General features: G+C 38.2%; 1 protein-coding gene across 7 annotated transcripts in view; it reads left to right on the top strand.

Annotated features, from left to right (window-relative positions):
• RGS22 (regulator of G protein signaling 22) overlaps window positions 1-27,853 on the top strand; it is a 126,328-nt gene that overhangs the window by 74,558 nt on the left and 23,917 nt on the right. For all 7 annotated transcript variants that reach the window (XR_006606128.1, XR_006606127.1, XR_001182211.2 and 4 more), the window contains 4 exons: window positions 12,505-12,699; window positions 14,648-14,740; window positions 17,351-17,523; window positions 18,446-18,608. Coding sequence is in view for 4 of the 7 variants with exons in the window: in XM_045077986.1 (XP_044933921.1) it covers window positions 12,505-12,699; window positions 14,648-14,740; window positions 17,351-17,523; window positions 18,446-18,608 (624 nt within the window). In the remaining 3 variants the exon portion in view is untranslated. The remainder of the gene's footprint in view (window positions 1-12,504; window positions 12,700-14,647; window positions 14,741-17,350; window positions 17,524-18,445; window positions 18,609-27,853) is intronic.

The raw sequence follows: 27,853 nt of genomic DNA, 5'->3' as shown, positions 1-27,853 counted from the left end.
AAAAAATGGACTTGTGGGGCGCCTGGGTGGCTCAGTGGGTTAAGCCTCTGCCTTCGGCTCAGGTTATGATCTCAGAGTCCTGGGATCGAAGCCCACATCAGGCTCTCTGCTCAGCAGGAAGCCCACTTCCCCCACCCCCTCTACGTGCCTCTCTGCCTACTTGTGATCTATCTCTCTCTGTCAAATAAATAAAATATTTTTTTAAAAATGGGCTTGCAAATAACACCAAAGGCTGAAGCATAAGCGTGTTCTCCTAATATCTAGCAGACTTTAATAGGTTGTATTGAAAATCCACTTTTTAAATGTCCCCGATTTTAGTTAACCTGTTGATAGGCTCTGCTAGATTTAGTATTAAGGCCTGACATCCTATAGGTTCTGACACATCCTGTCCCTGTTGTACTGAGGGACTGCCTTTAAGCTGTACACTTCTAAAGTCAAAGCTCTATGTTTTTCCCCCCCTTACTTCCACTCCTGGCCTGGTGGTGACAGCAGAACATCATGCAATCAGTGTTACCAGGCAATCACAGAAAGATACATACACACGATCATTAAAACAAATCCTTCAAAACCAAATATGTGAAACTGTTCCATTAACATAACTAACAGCTGAAATGTAACATAACAAATCAACACATGTGCTCCAGCATTTGCTATGATTCTTGACTTCGCCTTTTAAGGTTACACAGAAACTGTTCTTGTTTTCATTGGAGCACAGATGAGCATCAGGCTGAAGGTCATCAAATGGCCCCTACTTATGGGAAAGATGCTTTCCCAAAGACTTAGCACATCTTCCGCCCAGAAAGACCGCTTCGCTGGGTGCTTCCACAGCACAGCAATTGGAATCTTACCCGGTAGCTGTCATCATTTTGTCTTTGGTACAATGAGAAAGCCAAATAGCACAGGCGGTTGTGGAAATCATTTTATATTTTGCTCTTGACATTGTTAAAAATAACAAAAATAAATTCAATAAGCCTGCAGTTGTCCTGTCTCAGGTATGTCTTCCTAGGATTTGTGATGCAGTAAGAAAACATCAGTCTATTCCAGGGCCTATGAGAATGAATCAAATGTGAGAAAACTAAGCCTGGAATACATTGTGGTATATTTGAAAGGAGATTGGGGTCCATTTCCATCCAAGAATATGTTTACCATGTAAATTTATCATAACCATTTCAGAATGATTTTGAAAAGTACTAAGCGGCAGGGCTGAAATCTGACATGCAAAATTACCTTAAGGTTGGAAAAAAATGCAAATCACAATGGGAAATTGCATAATTTGAGCCATCTCCTGAGTTGGTGATATGCTCGTCTCGTTTAGGATATTGGCTCTAATAAATGAAGCATCAGAGGTTTCCTTGAAGAAGCAAGCATAGAAACGTTTTAATGGTTTATTTCTTGTAATGGCAACAAACTAACATGTATCATAAGTAATTTAGGTGAAATACTGTCCATCATTTTGCCATTCTTTAGAAAGCAAAACAAAACGGTTGTCAAAAATGTTGTTTCTTTCTCTCTCTTTTGTCTTCATTTCTCCGTTTGTTTCTCCATTCCTCTCTCCAATTCAGCTTTTCTTCCTCATGTCTCCACAGTATCCATCCTACATGTTTTTCTTGACGGGCTGGTTAGCTATCCTATGTTCATCGGAGATTAGTTAAACAAGAAAGTTCATTCCCAGAATTTCAAGACCGTAAGGGATTTTTTAAGGGGAGGCATTGCTTCCCCCCGCCCCCCCCATCTGATAGAGAGGCCAAAAAAGTGAGTCAGAGGCACAGGTGTAGAGCAGTCTGGGCAAGCCGCCCATCGTGCATTTCCTGATTACATAACCTTTGAGCATCTCCAGGAGAGATGGGGCCGAGAGCTGTGCAGTGTGCAGTGCCAGGCAGTCTGATCACGGACAGACAGTGCTTCTGTCCCTTCTCAGAAACTTTCCTGTTGGGTCGTTAAAACATCACAGGTTCATGTTTAAATTGGAATCTTGTCGGCCACAGCTGTGCATGAGTGAATCTCTGCTTTAATGTGAATCAGAGTCACTGACTGGGCTATGAAGGGCGCATTTTCTTCTCCAACATTAGCTACATTGTTATTTCTCCAGTGGTTAGAAAGGAAGAACTGGGTGGCCAATAAAAAGGCAAATGACCCAAGACACTGAAGCAATGTTTGTAAACCACAATTAAACTCTATTTTTTAGTGATCACATAGCATAGTCTTCATATTCCTTCAAGTAAGTTCACGTCAACTTAAAAATGATCTTCATCGTCTTTATACGGTTTTAAAAGGTGTTCTTTGGCCTTTGTATTTGTTATATGTAGTCAGTTGTCAGTCCCCTTATACATTGTCCCTGGATGATTAGAAATGTACTAGAAAGACATTGTCAGATTTTAGCGGCATAATTCAGTTGAATGTACTATAAATTTACAGAGTGGCCCAATAAAGAATTGACAGTCACATCCATTTTTCCCTTCTTATCCCCTTACCCATTGTTGTCCCTACCACTCTGGGAGCAGAGAGTCCCGAGACTGAGTCTCAAAAGAAGATAATAAACGTGCATTATGTGATCTTGGGACACTCTGGAAAGGATGATCTTTCAAGCCCTTTTCTAATGTTTTCAGTTCTTTAATTTTATAATACTGGTAAAGAATCAGGAAGGTGGTGGGAAGTATATATCTTCCTAAGGATTGTGCTGGTTATCATAAGGATCGACACTTGAACAAAGAGAAATTGCTTATGTGATAATGAATAATGTTCAATAAACAGTGAGGAAGCCCTCCCCCCAAAACAGGTGAGAAGAAGACAAACAAGTATCTAAAGTTAGGTGTGATGGAGAGGGGAAAGATTTTTAAATTTCTGTTAAGATTTACATTTAATGTATTCATTCTTTTTTTTTTTAGATTTTATTTATTTATTTTAAAGAGAGAGAGATCACAAGTAGGCGGAGAGGCAGGCAGAAAGAGAGAGAGAGGAAGGAGCAGGCTCCCCACTGAGCAGAGAGCCTGATATGGGGCTCAATTCCAGGACCCCAGGATCAAGACCTGAGCCGAAGGCAGAGGCTTTAACCTACTGAGCCACCCAGGCACCCCTAATGTATTCATTCTTTAAAAAATATTTTTGGGGCACCTAGGTGGCTCAATGGGTTAAGCCTCTGCCTTCGGCTCAGGTCATGATCTCGGGGTCCCTGGATTGAGTCCCGCATTGGGCTCTCTGCTCGGTAAAAGCCTGCTTCCTCCCTCTCTCTCTGCCTGCCTCTCTGCCTACTTGTGACCTCTGACTCTCTCTCTGTCAAATAAATAAATAAAATCTTTTAAAAATAATTTTTAAAAAAGCAACATTTTTTTAGTAATCTCTACGCCTAGTGTGGGGCTTGAACTCACAACCCCAAGATCAAGAGTCATATGCTCTTCTGACTGAACCAGCCAGATGTTCCTAATGCATTTAGTCTTAACAGAGAAGTCTGTGAAGCTTCAATCCAAGTTCTAAATAAAATGGTTGGGATTTTGGCTTGGGTAACAGCTATTCAATTCACATGATTGCAATCAGATGAATGTGTGTTTCTTAGCAAGTAATATTTTCTGCTTGTCTTTCCTTTATGTTCAGCTCTAAATATGTGTTGCGCATGTCTACGATTCTTGTTTTAGAGAAATATTGTAGTTTTATCTAACTGGTGTTGGTTAAATATGGGGAGAACATATAATTTATTATCTAAACCAGGATTCTTTTCAGAGTGAAAGGGAAACTATTAATAATTATGCCAGAACAGTAGGCTTAAACTAGAATGGGATTATATGGCTACCCTCATTAGAGCTTCTTGAGACTATGGGAATAGACAGTTAAATAATATGCGAAAGCCCAAACTCATCAAAAAGAGATCAGATTTGTAGTTACTAGAGGTGTAGAGGTTGAGGGAAGGGGAAGCTTAATGAAGGTGGTCAGAGGTACAAACTTCCAGGAATAACATAAGTAAGTACTGGGGAAGTAATGTACACCATGATGACTGCAGTCAACATTGCTGTATGGTTTATACAAAAGTTGCTAAGAGAGTGGATATTCCCTTCTTCACAAGGAGAAAATTTTTTCTTTTTTTGGTATCATTATGAGATGATGGATGGTTGAACTTACGGTGGTAATTATTTCACAATATACATAAGTCATATTATGCTGTCTACTTTAAACTTGGACAATGCTGTATGCCAATTATTTCTCAGTAAGACTAGACAAAAAATAGTTCAACAACAACAATAACAAAAAATATGCATGGGCCCTTGGGGCTTCATAGAGAGAAGTAAGTGTGAGGTCAGGAAGGAAGGTCATAGATAGTAGCCTGAGAAGAGTCTCACTGAGCTTGGCCGAAGTCTGAATTATATTTTGCTTCTTGTGGGAATGGAACTGCTGCCTCTTATTTCCTCCTCACATTTTTATATTTGTTCTGATCAGTTACTCCTTGTTTCAATGTAGAGAAGTGAATTCAGAGGACTTGCATTTGAGGAAGCAAAGTGGGAAATAGTCAAAGGCTGTGCAATGAGTGGTATGTTATTAATGGAAACCGGAAATACAGAAGGAAGGGAGGCACTTGGAGGCTCTGAAACAACAATTTGTTATATTATTGAGTCACTGAGTGTGAAAGTCTAGAGCCTATCCACGTAGTAGTAATAAGTTAGCAACTAAAAGCAGAGATTTTAGCTTGGGAAAGAAATCAGGTCTAAAGCTATATATATTTGGGTTTCTTCTACAAATAGTTAACTGTTAAATCTCTGGGAATGGACACAGTCTTTTATTCATCTGTTTGTTCATCCTAAATTTAGCATTACACAAAATGCTAGGGATACAGTAACAAAGTAGACCTAATCTGTCTTCATAGACCTTGTGGTCCAGTGGGAGAAACATGCAAGTACAAGGCCCCATCGGAGCATGTATGAATGATCCTGAAGACAAACTGCAGGGGTCAGACTGAGCAAAAAGCAGAAAGAGGATAAGGCTGGAGTGCATAGAGAGCATAGAAGACATAGTGTGAAAGTCCTGTGAGACGGTGTGTGGCGTGTGTGAGAAACTGAAAGAATGTGAACTGAGAAGAAAGTATAGTTGAACATAGAATTTAATGAAGATTTTATTTATTTATTTCTTTGACACAGAGAGAGAGAGAAATCACAAGTAGGCAGAGAGGCAGGCAGAGAGTGGGGGGAAGCGGGCTGCCCCCCGAGCAGAGAGCCCGATGTGGGCCTCGATCCCAGGACCCTGAGATTATGACCTGAGCCAAAGGCAGAGGCTCAACCCACTGAGCCACCCAGGCACTCTAAACAAAGAATTTTAATGAATGCTTTCCTTTAAGGGGAAAGAGAGAAAAGGAATCACCAAAGGAGTCTAAGAGTGGAAATAGAGAATCAGGAGACACTGTTGAGGTCAAGGAGAGGTAATCAACAATGTAAAAGCTGCAAGGAAATACAGTATAGTGAAGATTAAGGAGAGAAACTATTGAACTGGTGTTTGTATGGTTGTTAGTGATCTTGGAGATCAGTTTCATTGGCCTGAAAACCAGATTACTGCAGACAGAGAAGTGGGTGAAAAGGGAGTAAGAAGATTTGTAGAGATGGGTAAGAGAGAAGGGTGATAGTTTGTAGGCAAAAGAGCCAAGAAACTTATTTGAAAAAGGGAGAGACACCTCACCTGAACAGGTTTGTAGCGTCAGAAAGAAGATGGAATCAGGGGCGCCTGAGTGGCTCAGTGGGTTAAGCCTCTGCCTTCGACTTGGGTCATGATCTCAGGGTCCTGGGATCGAGCCCCGCATCAGGTTCTCTGTTCAGTGTGGAGCCTGCTTCCCTCCTCTCTCTGTCTCTGCCTCTCTGCCTACTTGTGATCTCTATTTCTGTCAGATAAGTGGATGAAATCTTTAAAAAAAAAAAAAAAGAGTCTGAGAAGATGGAATCAATGGCAATATAAATTAAGGATATCGGCACTAAGGAAATAATTGATGTTGCAAGGTTCTGGGGAGGAAGGGAGTCAAGGCCACACATGAATGATTTTATCTTGGAAAGGAGTCTTTCTTTGAAACATCAGAGAAAAAAAAAATATTTAGAAGGTTCTTGAGGAGAAAGTTGAGGGTATCCATACCAGAGTTTTTCCCAGTTAAGTGGAAGATCAATCTTCTGAAAGTGAAGAAGTATAAGGAACAGTTGGGAACTTTATGGAGAATGGCAAAGGTTAGAAATGGGGAGATAAGGTTTGATTAGAAATATGCAAAAACTTACCAAGCTTTGTGATCATGGCTGAGGTACCTCTTTTTCTTCTTTTTAAATCTATATATAATGAAGCCAGTTGTCATAGTTTTTATTGGGAGCTCGAGGACAGAGTTGGAAAAGTGGATAAATGATTCGGCAGACTCAGAATTGGGCAGAAGATCAAGATGGGAGGAATTAAGGATGTTTTAAGAGTGTACTTGAAATGATGGGCAATCTTCAGACCCGATCACGAAAGAAAGAAAGAGAAACTAGGTGGTGACCCCATTTATCTGGAAGACAGGAAGAAGCTACAGATTGTGCTGAAGGTAAAGAAAAGCTTGGTGAGAGGTATAAAAGGATGAAGAATAATGTTCAGAGAGAAGAAGTTGTACCATTAATATAGTAATTGGTAAAGGAAACTGACACTCATTCTGAAGAAAATCATAAAGCAAAATTTCAGAAGGTAAAAGCCCAAACTGATTGGAGATAGTTATAACCTGAATGGCCTTGCCGTGGCGTTGTGAAATGTCCACCAAGGTATAATGATAGACAATAGAAATAGCACCTAGAGTTTCTCACAAGACTGTGGATAGCAGCAGATCTTGAAAGACAAGAAGAGTGAAGGCAAGACTGGGAGAGAAAGGGAAAAGGATGGATTGGGGTGTCCACCAAAAGCTATCATTTCTATCACTGGTATTCTAGTCACCATTTCAACTTCTTTTGTACTTTACCTTCTTCACTGTTACTGTGTTTTTTAAATCAAAGAAATTGTCCTGATTTCTACACAAAGAGTTTGATATGTGTCACATCAAGTGTTTATTTATACTATACTTTCAGTGGAGCTGACCCAATGATTAAGCAGTTGCTTTATTTTTCCATTAGAAGTTGTTCAACCCCAAATAAAACCTGACCACCAATTTTTAAATGAAGTGATTTGGGGAGTCAAATATACCCTTCTTTGAGGTAATTTGAAATTATTGAAGCAAATTTTAGAGACATTCTTACTGTTGTGAATTTGATCATTTTTGTCTTTAGTTTCTTAATTTACCTTAGTATGACATTATTTTAATTTATATATTTAAAAAATCTCCAGCTTAGAAAATCTTTAAGAATAGATTTCAACCTGATACAAACCTAACTTGTTAGACTGGTTAGATTACAAGTTCCAATCAACTGATGAATGGCTAGAGCTGATGTGGTATATATTCATGATGGAATATTACTCAGCCATAAAAAAGAATGAAATCTTGCCATCTGCAAAAACATGGATGCAGCTAGAGAGTATTACACTAAGCAAAATAAGTCAGTTAAAGAAAGACAAATACCATATGATTTCACTCATATGTGGAATTTAAGGAAAAAAACAAATGAACAAAGGGAAGAAAAAAGGGAGAGAGAGAGAGAGGCAAACCAAGAAACAGACTCTTAATTATACAGAACAAACTGATGGTTACCAGAGGCGAGGTGGGTGGGGGGGATGGGTAAGATAGGTGATGGGGATTAAGGAGGGCACTTGTGATGAGCACCAGGTGTTGAATAGGAATGTTGAATCACTATATTATACACCTAAAACCTAAAACTAATATTACACTGTTTGTTAACTAACTGGAATTTAAATTAAAAATTTTGAAAAACGAGCTCCCAAATTTAGAAAAAATTGTATGTGTACAAAGCAAATTTCATTTTAAATATTATATATATAATCACTTGGTATGAACCATCATTTGATGGTTTAATCTCTGCTATTCTGCCTAATGGACTATGTTTCTTTGTCTTAGGGAAGGAAATTTCCAGGCTGCAGATTGCTTAATTAAATAGAATATCCAGAATGTCTCCTAAATATGCCCCTTCTCCCACATTTCACAACACTTAGGAATAAAGAGAGGTTCTCTGCTGCTGTTCAAGACTCATCTTTAAATACTTCAAAAGTTTTAAGTAGCTCCATCTACTAATAGCCCCTATCCTAAGTCCCACTAATGCCGCCAAAAGACCTTTTAAGTTCTCTATCTAGAAAGTCAGAATGAATAAATCATGAAATTTCTCTCTCTCTCTTTTTTGTTTATCATATGAAGCTTTTTTGGCATCTGTACAAATAACCCTTATAGCATATATGCTACAGTGCTTTTTTTTTTTTTAAGTTTTTTTCAGCGTAACAGTATTCATCGTTTTTGCACCACACTCAGTGCTCCATGCAATACGTGCCCTCCTTAATACCTACCACCTGGCTCCCCCAACCTCCCACCCCCCACCCCTTCAAAACCCTCAGGTTGTTATCAGAGTCCATAGTCTCTCATGGTTCATCTCCCCTTCCAGTTTCCCTTGACTCCCTTCTCCTCTCCATCTCCCCTTGTCCTCCATGCTATTTGTTATGCTCCGCAAATAAGTGAAACCATATGATAATCGACTCTCTCTGCTTGACTTATTTCACTCAGCATTATCTCTTCCAGTCCCATCCATGTTGCTACAAAAGTTGGGAAGTCATCCTTTCTGATGGAGGCATAGTACTCCATAGTGTATATGGACCACATCTTCCTTATCCATTCATCCATTGAAGGGCATCTTGGTTCTTTCCACAGTTTGGCAACCGTGGCCATTGCTGCTATAAACATTGGGATACAGATGGCCCTTCTTTTCACTACATCTGTGCTAGAGTGCTTTTTAACTCACCCAATTCCAATGTCTTTTTTTTAAAAGAGATTTTATTCATTTATTTGACAGACAGAGATCACAAGTAGGCGGAGAATCAGGCAGAGAGAGAGGAGGAAGCAGGCTCCCTGCTGAGCAGAAAGCCAGATGCAGGGCTCCTTCTCAGGACCTTGGGATCATGACCTGAGCTAAAGGCAGAGGATTTAACCCACTGAGCCACCCTGGCGCCCTTCCAATATCTTTTATCTCCATTTTCCCCATGTTATGGAGATAGCCATGTGTTAGAATCCATCATAATTTAGAATGACTTCAGGTTTAAATGTTGGAACTCTGAAATTCCTCTTTCAGATCATCATTTCACTTTAGAACATTAAGCTTCCATTCATCCATTTAACATATATTTATTGAGCGAGTGCCACATTATATACTGAACTTTATAAATACTCCCTTTTAACTGCTCTACAGGTCCTTCTCCCTTATCTTCACTCTATTTTTTTTTTTTTTCCAGTAAGCTCTACATTCAGCGTGTGGCTTGAACTCATAACTCTGGAGGCAAAACATGAGAGACTATTAACTATGTAGTAAATGAACTGAGAGATGCTGGGGAATAGGTGGATGGGGGATGGGCAAAATGGGTGAGGGGGTTAAGGAAGGTACTTGTGATGAGCACTGGGCATTAGATGAAGGGGATGAACCACTAATTCTACTCCTGAAACCAATATTACATTGTATGTTAAATAACTCAAATTTAAATAAAAACTTAAACAAAAAAGAGTCATGACTATACTGACTGAGCCAGCCAGGTGCCTCATTCACTCTCATTCTTTGAAATTCCTTTCTGCATATTGTTATTACTATCCTGATTCTAACCTCATCTGCTTTCCTCCCTACAGTAAGCTCCCAATATATCATTTCAATTGCATCTTAACCTACCCTTTTAATCTCAACTTCTCTTTCTTCAGCTCTTTTACTATTTCCTCTGACTTCATTATTACTATGCTTTACGATCAGTATTTATTCATCTTTACCTATATATTTATGCATCTGTTGTTCTCTATTCCATCCTGCTCTTACCTTTGTTTCATAGGCATAGCGCAGGTCTGCTGGTGATGAATTGTCTGCTGCTGTTTGTTGATTTATGACATCCTTGTTTTCTTTTCACTTTATAAGGATATTTTTGCTGGGTACAGAATTACAGGTTAGCAGTTATTTTCTCTTGGCACTTTAAAGATTCAAGACTAGAGTCTATACCTGGTCCAGCTCTGATATTAGGGTGTTTTGAGAGCTTAAAGTATTTACAGGGGCTTCCCCAATGGCAGGCCCTGAACTATAGTCCTTGTCCTCTTGGTATTGAGAAACTTCCAAAAATCCCAATTATAGGGAGTCATAAGGACTTTGGCTGTTTTTGTGTGCAAGAGGAGAAGTCACTGAAGAGTTGAACAGAAGAGTGATAGACAAAAGGCCTTCTCTGTTTGCTGTGAAAAGAAAAGACACTAAGAAAGCAAAGAGGAATATTTGAGGACCAGTTAAGAGGCTATTGCAAAAAAGCAAGTGAGAGATGAAGGTGTCATATAATTTATCTGGCCATTGAAATAAGTTCCAAATCTTACTCGAACTGTTTTTCTTTCCTGACACCATAGTGATTTATTTCTAAGATTTATATCCCATGATGTCACTCCTCAGAGAGACCTCATTACCTATCTTTAAGTAAAAATTCAAATTCTTCACCAAGGGACAAAAGGTCATACGCACGTTCTGGCTTCTGCTTCCCTTTCTAGCATCCCCTCTTATTCTACTTCTTTCCTTTAGCCAATGGTATCTATTTGGAGCCCAGAATCTCTCCATAGGTCATAAAACTTCTGTAAGCCTTCACGCCTCGCCCATATTTTTCTCCTTAAACCATCCTTCTCATCAACTCCCTTTCCTTGCCTGATTGACTCCAACTCATCTTTAAAGATTCAGCTGAAGGATTAAGAATAAAAGAAACTTATCTTCTCTTGGAAAAGTTTCGGGAATCTTTTCCTTTCCCATTCCAAGACATAAATGAGTCTTTTCTGCGGATTTAGTACAATTCAATAAACATTTATGGCATCTTCTCTCTGCCAAGAACAGTTTTAGGAGTTGGAGAATGACAAAAGAATAAGCTGCAGTATTTGCCCTCAAGGACCTCGTTCTAGAAGAAGATACATAATACATAACTTCATTATAGTGTGGTGTGGATAGCAGTAGAAAATGATTTTGGGAGGAGGGTGTCAGTGAAGGTTTCCTGGAGGAGGAAAAATCCATGTTCATTTTTAAAGAATAAATCAGAGTTTATCAAGCAGACAAGGTGCATGGGGTAAGGTGAATATCCAAGATCAAACAAACAATATATGCAATGGTATGGAATGGCAAAACAACAAGGTTTAGGAAAATAACAGAAGAATTGGTATTTGAGTGTAAATTTTTAAAGGCAATTAATGGGATGTGAGTTTAAAAAGAATGGACAGGCAACCGTTGATGATCTTATTTACAATGCATACTTCTATTGTAGTACTTATCATACTGTATTGCAGTGACCTATTTTCATTTCGAGGTCACCACCAGTGGCTCCTTCAAGTAGGTATTGGGTCTTAATCATTAATCGTTGCTTACATAGCAGCTATCCACGTGTCCAAGATGTAATGGATACTCAGTAAGTGCTTATGTTGTTAGTGCGGACCCTTTAAAACTTCTAAGAAGATTATTTTACAGAATACTATTATTTGTATTTGGTACAAATGTATCTATCCATCTGTCATCTGTCTATTGCCTGGGTTGAATCTGGACATGATCAGGTCCAAAACTAAGTCAAAAAATAAAATTAAAATTGAATGCAATTAATTAGAGATTGTTAGTAAAACTACATTTAAATCTGATACACAGAGCATGACATATTTGGTATATAATATTTTAAAAATAAAATGTTATTAAATTGCTTCTCAGATGTAAATGGCTGTCATTTGGAGAAAAGACAAATGAGTAGAATGGAATAGACGTTTATGCAGTTTTTTCTAGGAAGCTTAGAAATTCCACGTGTATCTGTGTATCTTTCCATTCACTCCTACTTCCTTCTCATATCTCTTCCACAGCATTGGACACCAGTTGGAGATATTTTTACAGCAGAAAGAGATACTTGTTACAGTTTTAAGAACTCTGCAGCTCTGTTGGGTAGGGCAGGTAGTCTCTTGTCCCTGTCCTAGAAGACTGATAGCCAGTTTTTCAGCCCCAGTGATTCTTGCCTCTTGTTTCCAAATGGGCATTTCAAGCCATTTTGGGAGGTAGCAATAATATGTTAGAAATATCATGAACATAAGGGGAAAAGGAGACCTATAACCTGAAGTCAATCATAATAAAACATAGAAGTAATCTGATAAAAAGGTGGAATATCCAAATGATATACTCTTGAGTAAGAACTACTACAAACTGACTAATTACTACTGAAGAAATAGGAAAAGTAATGAGAATAAACACAGTGCTTTGACTTAAGTAGTTCCATGCATCTTTTCAAGAAAAAGACATCACTTGAGCTTGTTTCCCTTCTCTTACATTTTTTAAATGCCTTTACTGAGGAACCCACTCACCATTATGGCTTCTCCCAATATCCTCTCCTTTCTTTCTCTCCTTTCTCCCTTAGTATCTTTTTGCCACATACATTGCTCCTTCGGCTACTCTTGACATTGGACTCCAACAGGAAAAGAAAAAAGAAATCTATATGAAAATACAGCCACCATTTGAAGACCTTTTTGACACGGCAGAAGAATATATCCTCCTCCTCCTTCTTGAGCCCTGGACAAAAATGGTAAAATTCGACCAGGCTGCTTTTGGAAAGGTATTGTGGCACTAAGAAATGGCAGGTGACCATTCAGGTTTACTACAAAACTGAGGATAAGCAACGTTCTTAACTCACAAGAGAAAAACGGAAAAAGAGAAAAACTGGAAAAGATCTCATATGGGCCAGGGACTCAGAGTTAAGATTTGGCAGGCTCAAAATTGGAGCAGCGAAAGTATTTATTAACTTCATTTTTTGCCAGTTTCTCAATTGTCTTCTAACAAAAGACTAAAATCTTTGTCACTTTTAGTTCTCTGTACAATTATGTCGGCAGAGAGAAATCTGAGGTTTGGTTTCCTGCGAACCAACAAAATCTGCCGTGATAATGTCCTGGCTTTGTCCCTTTTCGCCATTTCTCAGCAGTGGCCTTCATTTAGATTAATGGAAAAATCCCATTTAATTTTCTCCTGGATGAGTTATGGTAAATATGACACCCATGGAAAATAGAAATGTTCCGTATATATTGTGGGAAACACATTCTGTAACTTCAGTATTGCTATTTGAAGGCACTCCAAATGTTCATTATATTGGGCTGTTTGATTGGATACGAGTTTCAACACAACTTTTTTAATTCCCAAAGAGGTCATTTTAAGTCTCAGTGCCTGAATGTTTTCACTATTCTTATTGAGGGGTGGAGGAAATTTCTTTCAGTATTTATTTTGAACCACAGATTTGAACCATTCCTGGGCATTTTTTTTCCCTATGAAGTTAACGCATGGACCTTGTACATCAGGTCCCTCTCAGTGGAACTCTGCTGTCTTCATATTGCTGTTCTTTGTTCCTCTCTCCTCAACCACTTCTTAGTCTTGTCTTCTACCAGAAAGAATAGCTTAGGTAAACTAAGATAAAATTAATACCAAAACACCCTGGATAGAATTACCTTATTGGATTGTGATTGAACAACTCTCAGGGCTTACTAAATTCAGTGATGAAAATTAAATTTTCCATCCTAAATTCTCTTTGTCCTCAAAAATTAGCATCCCAACTTTTCTGCTACAAAAATACATCTATTACACTAGAAAAGTTAGGCTATTGTATGAGATTTTTAAAAAATTCTCTCCAGTCATTATTTTAAATATAATGCATGGCATAACCTGAGATAGGGTCCTGAGATGTTAAAAAAAAAAAAAAAAAAAAAAGATTTAGAATTACAACTAACTTCCCTAAACCAAAAAGTTTTGGCTTTGGTGATGACTCTTATAAAATGTGTGGAAAAATGATACACTCTTTTTAACAGGAAACTAGAAACTTCCTTAAATTCAACCCAGAGGACTTCTCTTAAAGTCCAGTTGACTTGATTATGTAGACTTGCTCCCAAAAAGGATAATTAAGGAGACTACCAAAGCTAGTTATTAAATGTAGAAAGTTCTCAGTCCACTAAACTGATTTTTCCCTGGAATCGAGAAATTGAGAATGAGCTTGTTTTCGTGGCTGTCTAAAACAGTGCAAAACTTGCTCTGCAGCAGGAGATGTACAATGAGGTTAATCTGATAAATGACTCCTTTCTTGCTACAGCAAAAAACCTTAGGTCACAGAGTATTACAAATGGAGTGCAGTCATTTCTTGTACTACTGTGGATTATTTGATTATTAACACTAGCAATGCCTGTCTTTGTGACCCTTACCCTGTTGTAATGAGTAGAAAACAGAAATGTGACCCAACATGTGTGCAGTGTTTGTTAGTTCGCATGGGGTGTTCAGAAAGGAGGAATGATCTCTGGTGTCACTAGATCATTACGTAGAAATATTTTATCACATGCATGCAAAGTAAGAATTTGTAGTTAATATTTTTATGTTTGTCTTGCTGCTTTTGCCGCCAAACCAGTTTATTTTATTGGCAAATGTATTCATTTTTGAGCCCACTGTTATTGGCAAATTTTGCATTCTTTCCCCACTTTTTCATAATGTACATTCTATTGATGTTACGAGCTTTATTATTATTTTATTAGGTGGAGCTGATAGAAGAAACTCGACAGTTAGATTCCACATACTTCAGAAAGCTACAGGCTTTGCATAAGGAGACATTTTCCAAGAAAACTGAGGTAAGACAGCTCTCTACTTAGAAAAATCAACTTTTTATCCTGGAGAGGATTACCGCTGTATATATTGGCATGGGGCAGAGGGATCATATATTGAGAAGATCATATCCTGATAAAGTAGGGAATAGGCCGTTTCATTCCTCTGCTACTTCTTTGCCTAGGATGCTGCGTTTGACAGGTATCACTTTATACTGACACATTAAACAACAGAGCCCAAAGAACAAAGCAGATGCAGTAATGTAGGGGAGCCAAGCCACTTGCCTGACTTAGTTAAGAGCCTTCAAGCCGCATTATTCCTTCGAATGTTTCTGGTTATTTTCTGTATGGCAACTGTTCTATTCATTGTCAATTCAAAAAAAGAGTTAAATTGAGTTTTCCAAACAGAAAGGGAACTGTCTTGTGACAGCAATAGGCAAAACAATAAAGGATAAAATATGGAAGGGATCTGGGGGAGTCCGTAAAAAGATCATAGGATAAATTAGGATAGTAACGTGTTATTTTGATTTATAAATTTGCAAATTTGGGATTAGCTACATAAACCATGGTAGAACCTGAAAGTCATAAAATGAAATTTGTATATCTACATAAAAGTGAGAGTTCATATTCACATTTATTAACATGGAAAATGCCCAGGACATATTATTATATAAAGATAATGGGGGTGGGGTCTGGGTGGCTCAGTGGGTGAAAGCCTCTGCCTTCGGCTCAGGTCATGATCCCAGGGTCCGGAGATCAGGACCTGCATCGGGTTCTCTGCTCATGGGGAGCCTGCTTCATGCTCCCTCTCTCTGCCTGCCTCTCTGCCTACTTATGATCTCTGTCTGTCAAATAAATAAATAAAATCTTTTTTAAAAATATGGGGAACAAAAAATACTGGTTTCATATAATCCTATTTATGTAAAATTATATGTATGTATTTCTCCATGTATACATGTATGCAAAGAGAGGTATCTGGAAAGGTGTTCACCAAAATGTTGAAGACCATTAGCTCTGAGTGATAAGGTTTAACTGATTTTTTTTTTTCAGGAGATAGTTTTACTTTCTCCTCTGTGCCTATCTCAATTTTTTTTTTTTTAAGATTTTTTTACGTACTTTATTTGACAGAGAGAGAGAGATCACAAGTAGGCAGAGAGAGAGGCAGGCAGAGACAGAGGGGGAAGCAGGCTCCCTGCTGAGCAGAAAGCCCGATGCGGGGCTCGATCCCAGGACACCGAGACCATGACCTGAGCCGAAGGCAGCGGCCTAATCCACTGAGCCACCCAGGCGCCCCCCTATCTCAAATTTTTATTGTTTTACAATAAAATTTTACACAAACAGTAAAGGTTTTTTTTTAAGCTTTTATTTGTCAGAGAGAGAGAGAGCACAAGCAGGGGAAGTGGCAGGCAGAGGGAGAGGGAGAAGCAGACTCCCCACTGAGCAAGGAGCCCGATTCCAGGACCCTGGGATCATGATCTGAGCTGAAGTCAGACACCTAACAGATTCAGCCACCCAGGTGTCCCAGGAGAGTTTTTTAAATGTAACCTTCATGAGGGGCACCTGGTGGGCTCAGATGGTTAAATGTAATCTTCATGATAGTTGCCTTTTTAACACAGAAGTTCTTTATTTGAGAAACTACTTATTAGTATCTTGGAAAGACTACATAAAAATCCAAAAAAGTAGCACATTTTGTTGCATTTTAAACTTAATGAAAATGTTCATAAAATTGTGTTTTACGTTTGTGTTTTAACCTTATGAACTGAAATGTAGTTAGTTGTATTTTAGGTTGTTTTTAAAAATTTATGAACTAAAATGTGTAATTCTCCCCATAATCCTTTTCCACACTGGAAATTGATTTTTTAAATATTGGTATTCTCTCTCGTGGTCTGATGCTTTTCAAACACAAATAGAGGGGTGAATTAATTATATAAGGAATTCCTTAAGGAAAGGAAGGGTTTTTCAAAGAGTAAGCTTCTCTAGCTCTTTGCCCTTAAATAGAACTTATAAACTGCAGAACATCAGGTCTTAAAATGCCTAAACATTAACTTTTATATGAAGAAGTTTACATGTAAAGAATGTGCTATTGGAAAACTATGTTGCCTTATTCTATAACTTTCAAAATTGCTATATATAAAAGAACATTTTATGTTCATAATACATTGTTAAGAAAAAGAAGTTACAAAACCATACATAGTTGTTCAGTCCTATCTTGGCTTTTAATAAACTACATGTGTGTACCCAAAAAAGACTAGAAGATTTGTATTTTAAAATGTTAGCGGTCGTTGTCTCTGAGAGGGATAGTAAGTAGAATGTATGTTTTTTGTTTTCTTATTACAAAAGATATATTACTCTTGTACTAACAAAAATAAGAAAATTAAATATTTTATAAGCAAATATATGGTAAATATTTGCTAAGTGTTCCTAAAAAGAAGCAAATGGAACAGCAAGGATCAGAACAGAAGTTGAGAGGAGTTAGAGCCAGATTCTAGATTCTAGATTCCTCACCTACTCCTACCATTGCATTGTTAGATGGTTTTGGCCTAATTGTTCATTTTTATTTCAACTTCCCTTTCTAGATTTGGAAAATAATTTGCTGTATTTAAGAGATTTTTTTAATGAAAAATTTTATTTCACTAGGACACTGCTGGTGAAATTGGAACTGGTATTTCACGGCTTCCTGAGGTCTCTAAAAAACCAGAATACTGGAATAATGTTCCTGAAGAATATAAGCACTTTAGTTTTAATGACCTGCTTAACAACAAACTGGAGTTTGAACATTTCCGCCAGTTTCTTGAGGCTCATTCTTCAAGGTAAGGAACATAAGCATTTAAAAAATGTATTTCTCCCTTAAAGCATCATTTTCTAAGCTACTTATGCTTTTAAGCTACTTATTTTGATTGAACATATCATAAAAGTGATTTGGTGCAAGATTTCACCATGACAGTAAAAAGTAATGAGCATACCTCTCTGAAATCTGTATGGGTAACTTTTTGTTGGGGAGTGCATTTTGATAAGAGCAACCTCCCAAATGTTATTTCAAGTCGTCAAATAAGATTTGTTAGTAGTTTTTAGCATTGGCTAAATAAAAACACCAATGTGTTTTATTCTTTTGCTTTTCTACCCTTTCTTTTGCATTTTTCTAGACAGCTGCTTTAATTAGTATTTCTAAAAAGTATCTCCCTTATATTTTTCTAAACTGTTGAAATTATTACCATAATACTTATAATTTTTATTAGCTAATACATCAATGAAATACTAGTTTTGCACAGAATCTTGGAAACTTATGACATATTTATCTAATGTAAACTGAAATATTGATCATATATTTTTCCAATAATTTTCTCCCAAGTTAGCAGAAAAAGTTTAGACCTGGGAGCCAAATTTCACATATATAGTTTCCCTTCTTATTGATGGGAATTGTGAATTTAGCATATTGCCAAATACAGATGCAGTAGATGGAAATTTTCCCAGATTTGATATCAACAATATAAGTCCAGCATTGATGGAGGAACTCTGAGACCCTGTCAATAACAGTAGCAGATTCTTTTCTGATCCCAGCACTCCTGTGTTCATTCATATATTTAGCCAGGATTAGATATATTATTGAACTCATTGGTTTCATGATCCAATCAGTTCGGCTAACTAGGCAAGACAATAACTTTTTTGGTGGGTTAGTAGCATTCAGAGAAAAAAATAAAAAAGACCTGTACTTTGTTTTTGTTTTCATTTTAGTATGGACCTTATGTGCTGGACGGACATTGAACAGTTCAGAAGAATAGTTTATGGAGACCAAAAGCAAAGGGAAGAAAAATCTATATATATTAAAAACAAATACCTTAATAAAAAATATTTCTTTGGCCCCCAAAGTCCAGCTTCTCCATATCAGCAGGACCAGGTATTAATATGTAAACATATATTCTTTGGTGAAGTATGAAAACCAGTAATTTTTTAAAATTTAAATTCAGTTATTTAACATATAGTATATTATTAGTTTCAGAGGTAGAGTTCAGTGATTCCTCAGTCTTATATAACACTCAGTGCTCATTACATCACGTGCCCTCCTAAATGTCCATCACCCAGTGACCCCATCCCCCTAGCCCGCTTCCCTCCAGCAACCTTCAGTTTATTGCTTATGATTTAAGAGTCTCTTCTGGTTTGTCTCACTCTCTGGTTTCGTCTTGTTTTATTTTCCCCTCCCTTCCCCTGTGATCCTGTTTTGTCTCTTAAATTCCACATATCAGTGAGATCATATGATAATTGTCTTTCTCTGTAACTTATTTTGCTTATCGTAATATCCTCTAGTTCCATCCACGTCATTCCAAAAGGAAAGATGTCAGTTTTTCGATAGTTGAGCAGTATTCTGTTGTATTTATACGCCACATCTTCTGTATCCATTCACTGTTGGTAGACATCTGGGCTCTTTCTATAGTTTGGCTATTGTGGACATTGATGCTATGAACACTGGAGTTCATGTGCCCCTTCAGATCACTACGTTTGTATCTTTAGGGTAAATACCCAGTAGTGCAATTGCTGGGTTGTAGAGTAGCTCTATTTCCAACTTTTTGAGGAATCTCCGAATAGTTTTCCCGAGTGGCAGCACCAGTTTGCATTCCCACCGATAGTGTAGGAGGGTTCCTCTTTCTCATCCTCACCAACATCTGCTGTTTCCTCACTTGTTAATTTTAGCCATTCTGACTGGTGTGAAGTCATTGTGGTTGAAAACCAGTAATTTATTTCTTTTTGTCAACAACTTGAAAGTCATCTATTTTGTCCTTTGCTTTTATGATTTATATGTTAGATACTTTGAAGATCTTAACTTTTCTAAGTTATTTCTAAGTATCTACAAATTAAATGCCTTTAAAATTCACTCCAGTATAGTATAATAATGTTATTTTTAAAGTAATTTATAGAATAAAAATAGCTTTTATTCATCCATTCATCCATTCATTCATCAAATATGAATACCTGTGATATATGGTGTCATTATTTACTATAATATTACTGTCATTATTGCTATTTGTCATTATTACACTATGTCATTATTTACAGTGTCATTATTTATGACAAAAAGGCCAGATGAGAATTCAGCAGTGCGACTGAATGTTCATGTAACACTTTGATCACATGAAATATTGTTCAATTTTTATGCTTTTGAAATGTAAAGAATTAAGTGTTATAATGAATTTGAAGTTTGCTAGTACCACATTACTACCTGGAGATCAAATGTATAGTGTTTGATATTTTTATTTTGGTAGTTTAAAAGGATACCTATTTTAATGGTGTACTTCCAAAAAATCCAAGTTTCAGATTCATACTAAATTCAGTAAGTTAAAGGAAAAATTCAGACGTGTTCATAAGTAGGGCATACCACATTAAAAAGCTAGATCTTCCAGGGGTAAAATAAGCAATACTTTTTGGGAATAAGAAGGAGAAGGAATTCTGGAATTAAGCAACCTTGACAAAATGCCTTGCCATTAGTTCCCTGAGATCCAAATCTGGGCTGTATTAGCAAAAGTATTGGGTATCTCAATAAGCACAAGTATGAAATAAACACATGGAAGGCATTTGTTTTCTGTTTGGCTTGTGCTACATTGTATGAGTGTTCCTGGTATCTGATGCTACTGTGTGAACCTTCCATACTAGAACATGCTGAGAACTTCAAATTCAGTAGAAAAAGTGATTCATTGCTATCACAGCAAATGACTGTGTTTACTCCAGAGAGTGTCCTCAGTGACCTTTCTTCCTCATCTCTGGCCTTACTTTTATTTTTGTTTAAGTATTTTATACTTAGGGATATTCATATCACATTACATTCCATATAGATCTTGCTAGTTCTAATTTCAGCTGGGTGGGCCAAGTTTGCATTTTTATCAGCAAAGCAGTCTTTTCCTCTTTTCTTCCTTTTTTATATTAAAAAAATCAGTATTATTAAAGGATGGCTATGAGGGTTTCTCATCTGTTTTTATGCAAAACAATTATTTTATTAGTAAGATTAGGAAGGAGGTAGTTTTTCCAGTGAGGGACCCAGAAGTTTTGAATGGTGTGTGCACAGAAACAGGCAGAAAACAGAGATTTATAGCAGGAAATAGTCATCTGTGGCTTGTTGAAGCTGAGACTTCTACAGAAGGAAGATCTTGGCCACCAAGAAATTATGTTTTGTAAAAGGTGTCACTGTGCAGGTCAGAGATTCTTCTCTGTATACCCTGGTCTCTCTCTACTTCTACTGCTTCTGTTTTCTTCTTCAGAGTTGTTGCGGCAGCCTTGCATTGCTAGGACCATCCTCATCCCACCATGTCCAACACAACATTTGTTTGTGCCTATTTAGAATTTATGAGTCAAGGTTGTCTCCTAAGTAAATCATGCCCCATTTTCCTCATACACAAAAGAAAACGCTTTCTCCAACTAGTCAACTTCCAGAATCACAGATTCATAGAATCTTAGACCTGGACGAGCCTTTAGAGAACACATAGACTAACAATTCCCCTCATTTCATAGTTGAAGATGCTGAGGCTGTGGAGGAAAAAAAATGGCATTGCTTGTAGTCACACAGGATAAAAACCCAACTCCTGTGTTCTCTGAAACATATCACGAGCAAAATCAGACATCAAAAAAAAAAAAATCACATAACCCATAATTGTCTGTTTGATGTTATAGGGGAGTTCTAGATTTTTTTTTTTAATTTTTTATTTTTTATAAACATATATTTTTATCCCCAGGGGTACAGGTCTGTGAATCACCAGGTTTACACACTTCACAGCACTCACCAAATCACATACCCTCCCCAATGTCCATAATCCCACCCCCTTCTCCCAAACCCCCTCCCCCCGGCAACCCTCAGTTTGTTTTGTGAGATTAAGAGTCACTTATGGTTTGTCTCCCTCCCAATCCCATCTTGTTTCATTTATTCTTCTTCTACCCACTTAAGCCTCCATGTTGCATCACCACTTCCTCATATCAGGGAGATCATATGATAGTTGTCTTTCTCTGCTTGACTTATTTCGCTAAGCATGATACGCTCTAGTTCCATCCATGTTGTTGCAAATGGCAAGATTTCATTTCTTTTGATGGCTGCATAGTATTCCATTGTGTATATATACCACATCTTCTTGATCCATTCATCTGTTGATGGACATCTAGGTTCTTTCCATAGTTTGGCTATTGTGGACATTGCTGCTATAAACATTCGGGTGCACGTGTCCCTTTGGATCACTACATTTGTATCTTTAGGGTAAATACCCAATAGTGCAATTGCTGGGTCATAGGGCAGTTCTATTTTCAACATTTTGAGGAACCTCCATGCTGTTTTCCAGAGTGGCTGCACCAGCTTGCATTCCCACCAACAGTGTAGGAGGGTTCCCCTTTCTCCGCATCCTCGCCAGCATCTGTCATTTCCTGACTTGTTGATTTTAGCCATTCTGACTGGTGTGAGGTGATATCTCATTGTGGTTTTGATTTGTATTTCCCTGATGCCGAGTGATATGGAGCACTTTTTTCATGTGTCTGTTGGCCATCTGGATGTCTTCTTTGCAGAAATGTCTGTTCATGTCTTCTGCCCATTTCTTGATTGGATTATTTGTTCTTTGGGTGTTGAGTTTGCTAAGTTCTTTATAGATTCTGGACACTAGTCCTTTATCTGATATGTCGTTTGCAAATATCTTCTCCCATTCTGTCAGTTGTCTTTTGATTTTGTTAACTGTTTCCTTTGTTGTGCAAAAGCTTTTGATCTTGATGAAATCCCAGTAGTTCATTTTTTCCCTTGCTTCCCTTGCCTTTTGCGTTGTTCCTAGGAAGATGTTGCTGCGGCAGAGGTCGAAGAGGTTGCTGCCCGTGTTCTCCTCAAGGATTTTGATGGATTCCTTTCGTACATTGAGGTCCTTCATCCATTTTGAGTCTATTTTTGTGTGTGGTGTAAGGAAATGGTCCAATTTCATTTTTCTGCATGTGGCTGTCCAATTTTCCCAGCACCATTTATTGAAAAGGCTGTCTTTTTTCCATTGGACATTCTTTCCTGCTTTGTCGAAGATTAGTTGACCATAGAGTTGAGGGTCTATTTCTGGGCTCTCTATTCTGTTCCATTGATCTATGTGTCTGTTTTTGTGCCAGTACCATGCTGTCTTGATGATGACAGCTTTGTAATAGAGCTTGAAGTCTGGAATTGTGATGCCACCAACGTTGGCTTTCTTTTTCAATATCCCTTTGGCTATTCGAGGTCTTTTCTGGGTTCCATATAAATTTTAGAATTATTTGTTCCATTTCTTTGAAAAAGATGGATGGTACTTTGATAGGAATTGCCTTAAATGTGTAGATTGCTTTAGGTAGCATAGACATTTTCACAATATTTATTCTTCCAATCCAGGAGCATGGAACATTTTTCCATTTCTTTGTGTCTTCCTCAATTTCTTTCATGAGTACTTTATAGTTTTCTGAGTATAGATTCTGTGTCTCTTTGGTTAGGTTTATTCCTAGGTATCTTATGGTTTTGGATGCAATTGTAAATGGGATTGACTCCTTAATATCTCTTTCTTCTGTCTTGCTGTTGGTGTAGAGAAATGCGACTGATTTCTGTGCATTGATTTTATATCCTGACACTTTACTGAATTCCTGTATAAGTTCTAGCAGTTTTGGAGTGGAGTCTTTTGGGTTTTCCACATATACTATCATATCATCTGCGAAGAGTGATAATTTGACTTCTTCTTTGCCGATTTGGATGCCTTTAATTTCCTTTTGTTGTCTGATTGCTGACGCTAGGACCTCTAGTACGATGTTGAATAGCAGTGGTGATAATGGACATCCCTGCCGTGTTCCTGACCTTAGCGGAAAAGCTTTCAGTTTTTCTCCATTGAGAATGATATTTGCGGTGGGTTTTTCATAGATGGCTTTGATGATATTGAGGTATGTGCCCTCTATCCCTACACTTTGAAGAGTTTTGATCAGGAAGGGATGTTGTACTTTTTCAAATGCTTTTTCAGCATCTATTGAGAGTATCATATGGTTCTTGTTCTTTCTTTTATTGATGTGTTGTATCACATTGACTGATTTGCGGATGTTGAACCAACCTTGCAGCCCTGGAATAAATCCCACTTGGTCGTGGTGAATAATCTTTTTAATGTACTGTTGAATCCTATTGGCTAGTATTTTGTTGAGTATTTTCGCATCAGTGTTCATCAAGGATATCGGTCTATAGCTCTCTTTTTTGGTGGGATCCTTGTCTGGTTTTGGGATCAAGGTGATGCTGGCCTCATAAAATGAGTTTGGAAGTTTTCCTTCCATTTCTATTTTTTTGGAACAGTTTCAGGAGAATAGGAATTAGTTCTTCTTTAAATGTTTGGTAGAATTCCCCCCGGAAAGCCGTCTGGCCCTGGGCTTTTGTTTGTTTGGAGATTTTTAATGACTGTTTCAATCTCCTTACTGGTTATGGGTCTGTTCAGGCTTTCTATTTCTTCCTGGTTCAGTTGTGGTAGTTTATATGTTTCTAGGAATGCATCCATTTCTTCCAGATTGTCAAATTTATTGCCGTAGAGTTGCTCATAGTATGTTCTTATAATAGTTTGTATTTCTTTGGTGTTAGTTGTGATCTCTCCTCTTTCATTCATGATTTTATTTATTTGGGTCCTTTCTCTTTTCTTTTTGGTAAGTCGGGCCAGGGGTTTATCAATTTTATTAATTCTTTCAAAGAACCAGCTCCTAGTTTCGTTGATTTGTTCTATTGTTTTTTTGGTTTCTATTTCATTGATTTCTGCTCTGATCTTTATGATTTCTCTTCTCCTGCTGGGCTTAGGGTTTCTTTCTTGTTCTTTCTCCAGCTCCTTTAGGTGTAGGGTTAGGTTGTGTACCTGAGACCTTTCTTGTTTCTTGAGAAAGGCTTGTACCGCTATATATTTTCCTCTCAGGACTGCCTTTGTTGTGTCCCACAGATTTTGAACCGTTGTATTTTCATTATCATTTGTTTCCATGATATTTTTCAATTCTTCTTTAATTTCCCGGTTGACCCATTCATTCTTTAGAAGGATACTGTTTAGTCTCCATGTATTTGGGTTCTTTCCAAACTTCCTTTTGTGGTTGAGTTCTAGCTTTAGAGCATTGTGGTCTGAAAATATGCAGGGAATGATCCCAATCTTTTGATACTGGTTGAGTCCTGATTTAGGACCGAGGATGTGATCTATTCTGGAGAATGTTCCATGTGCACTAGAGAAGAATGTGTATTCTGTTGCTTTGGGATGAAATATTCTGAATATATCTGTGATGTCCATCTGGTCCAGTGTGTCATTTAAGGCCTTTATTTCCTTGCTGATCTTTTGCTTGGATGACCTGTCCATTTCAGTGAGGGGAGTGTTAAAGTCCCCTACTATTATTGTATTATTGTTGATGTGTTTCTTTGATTTTGTTATTAATTGGTTTATATAGTTGGCTGCTCCCACATTGGGGGCATAGATATTTAAAATTGTTAAATCTTCTTGTTGGACAGACCCTTTGAGTATGATATAGTGTCCTTCCTCATCTCTTATTATAGTCTTTGGCTTAAAATCTAATTGATCTGATATAAGGATTGCCACTCCTGCTTTCTTCTGATGTCCATTAGCATGGTAAATTCTTTTCCACCCCCTCACTTTAATCTGGAGGTGTCTTCGGGGCTTAAAATGTGTTTCTTGGAGGCAACATATAGATGGGTTTTGTTTTTTTATCCATTCTGATACCCTGTGTCTTTTGACAGGGGCATTTAGCCCATTCACATTCAGGGTAACTATTGAGAGATATGAATTTAGTGCCATTGTATTGCCTGTAAGGTGACTGTTACTGTATATCTGGTCTCTGTTCCTTTCTGATCTACCACTTGTAGGCTCTCTCTTTGCTTAGAGGACCCCTTTCAATATTTCCTGTAGAGCTGGTTTGGTATTTGCAAATTCTTTCAGTTGTTGTTTGTCCTGGAAGCTTTTAATCTCTCCTTCTATTTTCAATGATAGCCTAGCTGGATATAGTATTCTTGGCTGCATGTTTTTTCTCGTTTAGTGCTCTGAAAATATCATGCCAGCTCTTTCTGGCCTGCCAGGTCTCTGTGGATAAGTCAGCTGCCAATCTAATATTTTTACCATTGTATGTTACAGACTTCTTTTCCCGGGCTGCTTTCAGGATTTTTCTCTTTGTCATTGAGACTTGTAAATTTTACTATTAGGTGACGGGGTGTGGGCCTATTCTTATTGATTTTGAGGGGCATTCTCTGAACCTCCTGAATTTTGATGCTCGTTCCCTTTGCCATATTGGGGAAATTCTCCCCAATAATTCTCTCCAGTATACCTTCTGCTCCCCTCTCACTTTCTTCTTCTTCTGGAATCCCAATTATTCTAATGTTGTTTCGTCTTATGGTGTCACTTATCTCTCGAATTCTCCCCTCGTGGTCCAGTAGCTGTTTGTCCCTCTTTTGCTCAGCTTCTTTATTCTCTGTCATTTGGTCTTCTATATCACTAATTCTTTCTTCTGCCTCATTTATCCTAGCAGTTAGAGCCTCCATTTTTGATTGCACCTCATTAATAGCTTTTTTGATTTCACCTTGGTTAGATTTTAGTTCTTTTATTTCTCCAGAAAGGGCTTTTATATCTCTCGAGAGGGTTTCTCTAATATCTTCCATGCCTTTTTCGAGCCCGGCTAGAACCTTGAGAATTGTCATTCTGAACTCTAAATCTGACATATTACCGATGTCTGTATTGATTAGGTCCCTAGCCTTCGGTACTGCCTCTTGTTCTTTTTTTTGTGTTGAATTTTTACGTCTTGTCATTTTGTCCAGATAAGAGTAAATGAAGGGGTAAGTAAAATACTAAAAGGGTGGCAACAACCCCAGGAAAATATGCTTTAACCAAATTAGAAGAGATCCAAAATCGTGAGTGGGGAAAAAGGGGATAAAAAGAGGTTCAAAAAGGAAGAAAGAAAAAAAAACAAAAAGAAAAGAAAAAAAAAAAAAAAAGAAAAGAAAAGAAAAGAAAGAATTTTTAAAAAAAAAAAACACCTAAGAAAAATGTAAAAAAATATATATATATTTAGATAAACTAGTAAAAAATCGTTAAAAAAGAAAAAGGTAACAGTTAAAAAAAAATTTTACCCGAAGGCGAGAAAAAAAAAAAAATGAAAAAGAAAAAATTAAATTAACTGCAAGACTAAAAAAATCACAGGAAAAAAAGCATGAGTTCCGTGCTTGGCTTTCTCCTCCTCTGGAATTCTGCTGCTCTCCTTGGTATTGAAACCGCACTCCTTGGTAGGTGAACTTGGTCTTGGCTGGATTTCTTGTTGATCTTCTGGGGGAGGGGCCTGATGTAGTGATTCTCAAGTGTCTTTGCCCCAGGCGGAATTACACCGCCCTTACCCGGGGCCGGGGTGAGTAATCCGCTCGGGTTTGCTTTCAGGAGCTTTTGTTCCCTGAGCGCTTTCCGTAGAGTTCCAGAGGACGGGAATACAAATGGCGGCCTCCTGGTCTCCGGCCCGGAGGAGCCGAGAGCCCAGGGCCCCACTCCTCAGTGCGCCCTCAGAGAACAGCGCCCAGTTACTCCCGTCTGCCTGACCTCCGGCCGTGCTCCGAGCTCACCGAGCCTGCGACCGGTTCAAGGTAACACGGAGCTGCGAGCTTACTGTCAGCTCTGTCTCTGTAGCCGGCTTTCCCGTTCCAATACCCGCAAGCTCTGCGACACTCAGACACCCCCGATCCTTCTGTGACCCTGCGGGACCTGAGGCCACGCTGACCCCGCGTGGGCTTCGCCCCGGTTTAGCCTCTGGAGCGATGTCCCTCAGCGGAACAGACTTTTAAAAGTCCTGATTTTGTGCGCGGTTGCTCCGCCGCTTGCCGGGAGCCGGCCCCTCCCCCCGGGGTCTATCTTCCCGTCGCTTTGGATTCACTTCTCCGCCGGTCCTACCTTTCAGAAAGTGGTTGTTTTTCTGTTTCCAGAATTGCTGTTCTTCTTCTCTTCGATCTGCCGATGGATTTTCAAGTGTTTGCAATCTTTAGATAAGCTCTCTAGCTGATCTCCGGCTAGCTGAAGCAGTCTCAGCTTGCTACTTCTCCGCCATCTTGACTCCTCCCTCGGGAGTTCTAGATTTTGACCATCCACAATAGAGCCAGGAGATATCTTTCAGCAAATGACAGTTGTGCTACCTAAC

The sequence above is a fragment of the Mustela putorius genome, unplaced genomic scaffold (genome assembly GCF_011764305.1).
Source record: "Mustela putorius furo isolate JIRA1106 unplaced genomic scaffold, ASM1176430v1.1 tig00000228_pilon_pilon_pilon, whole genome shotgun sequence".
NCBI lineage: Eukaryota > Metazoa > Chordata > Mammalia > Carnivora > Mustelidae > Mustela > Mustela putorius.
This window is presented reverse-complemented; position numbering and strand designations above follow the sequence as displayed.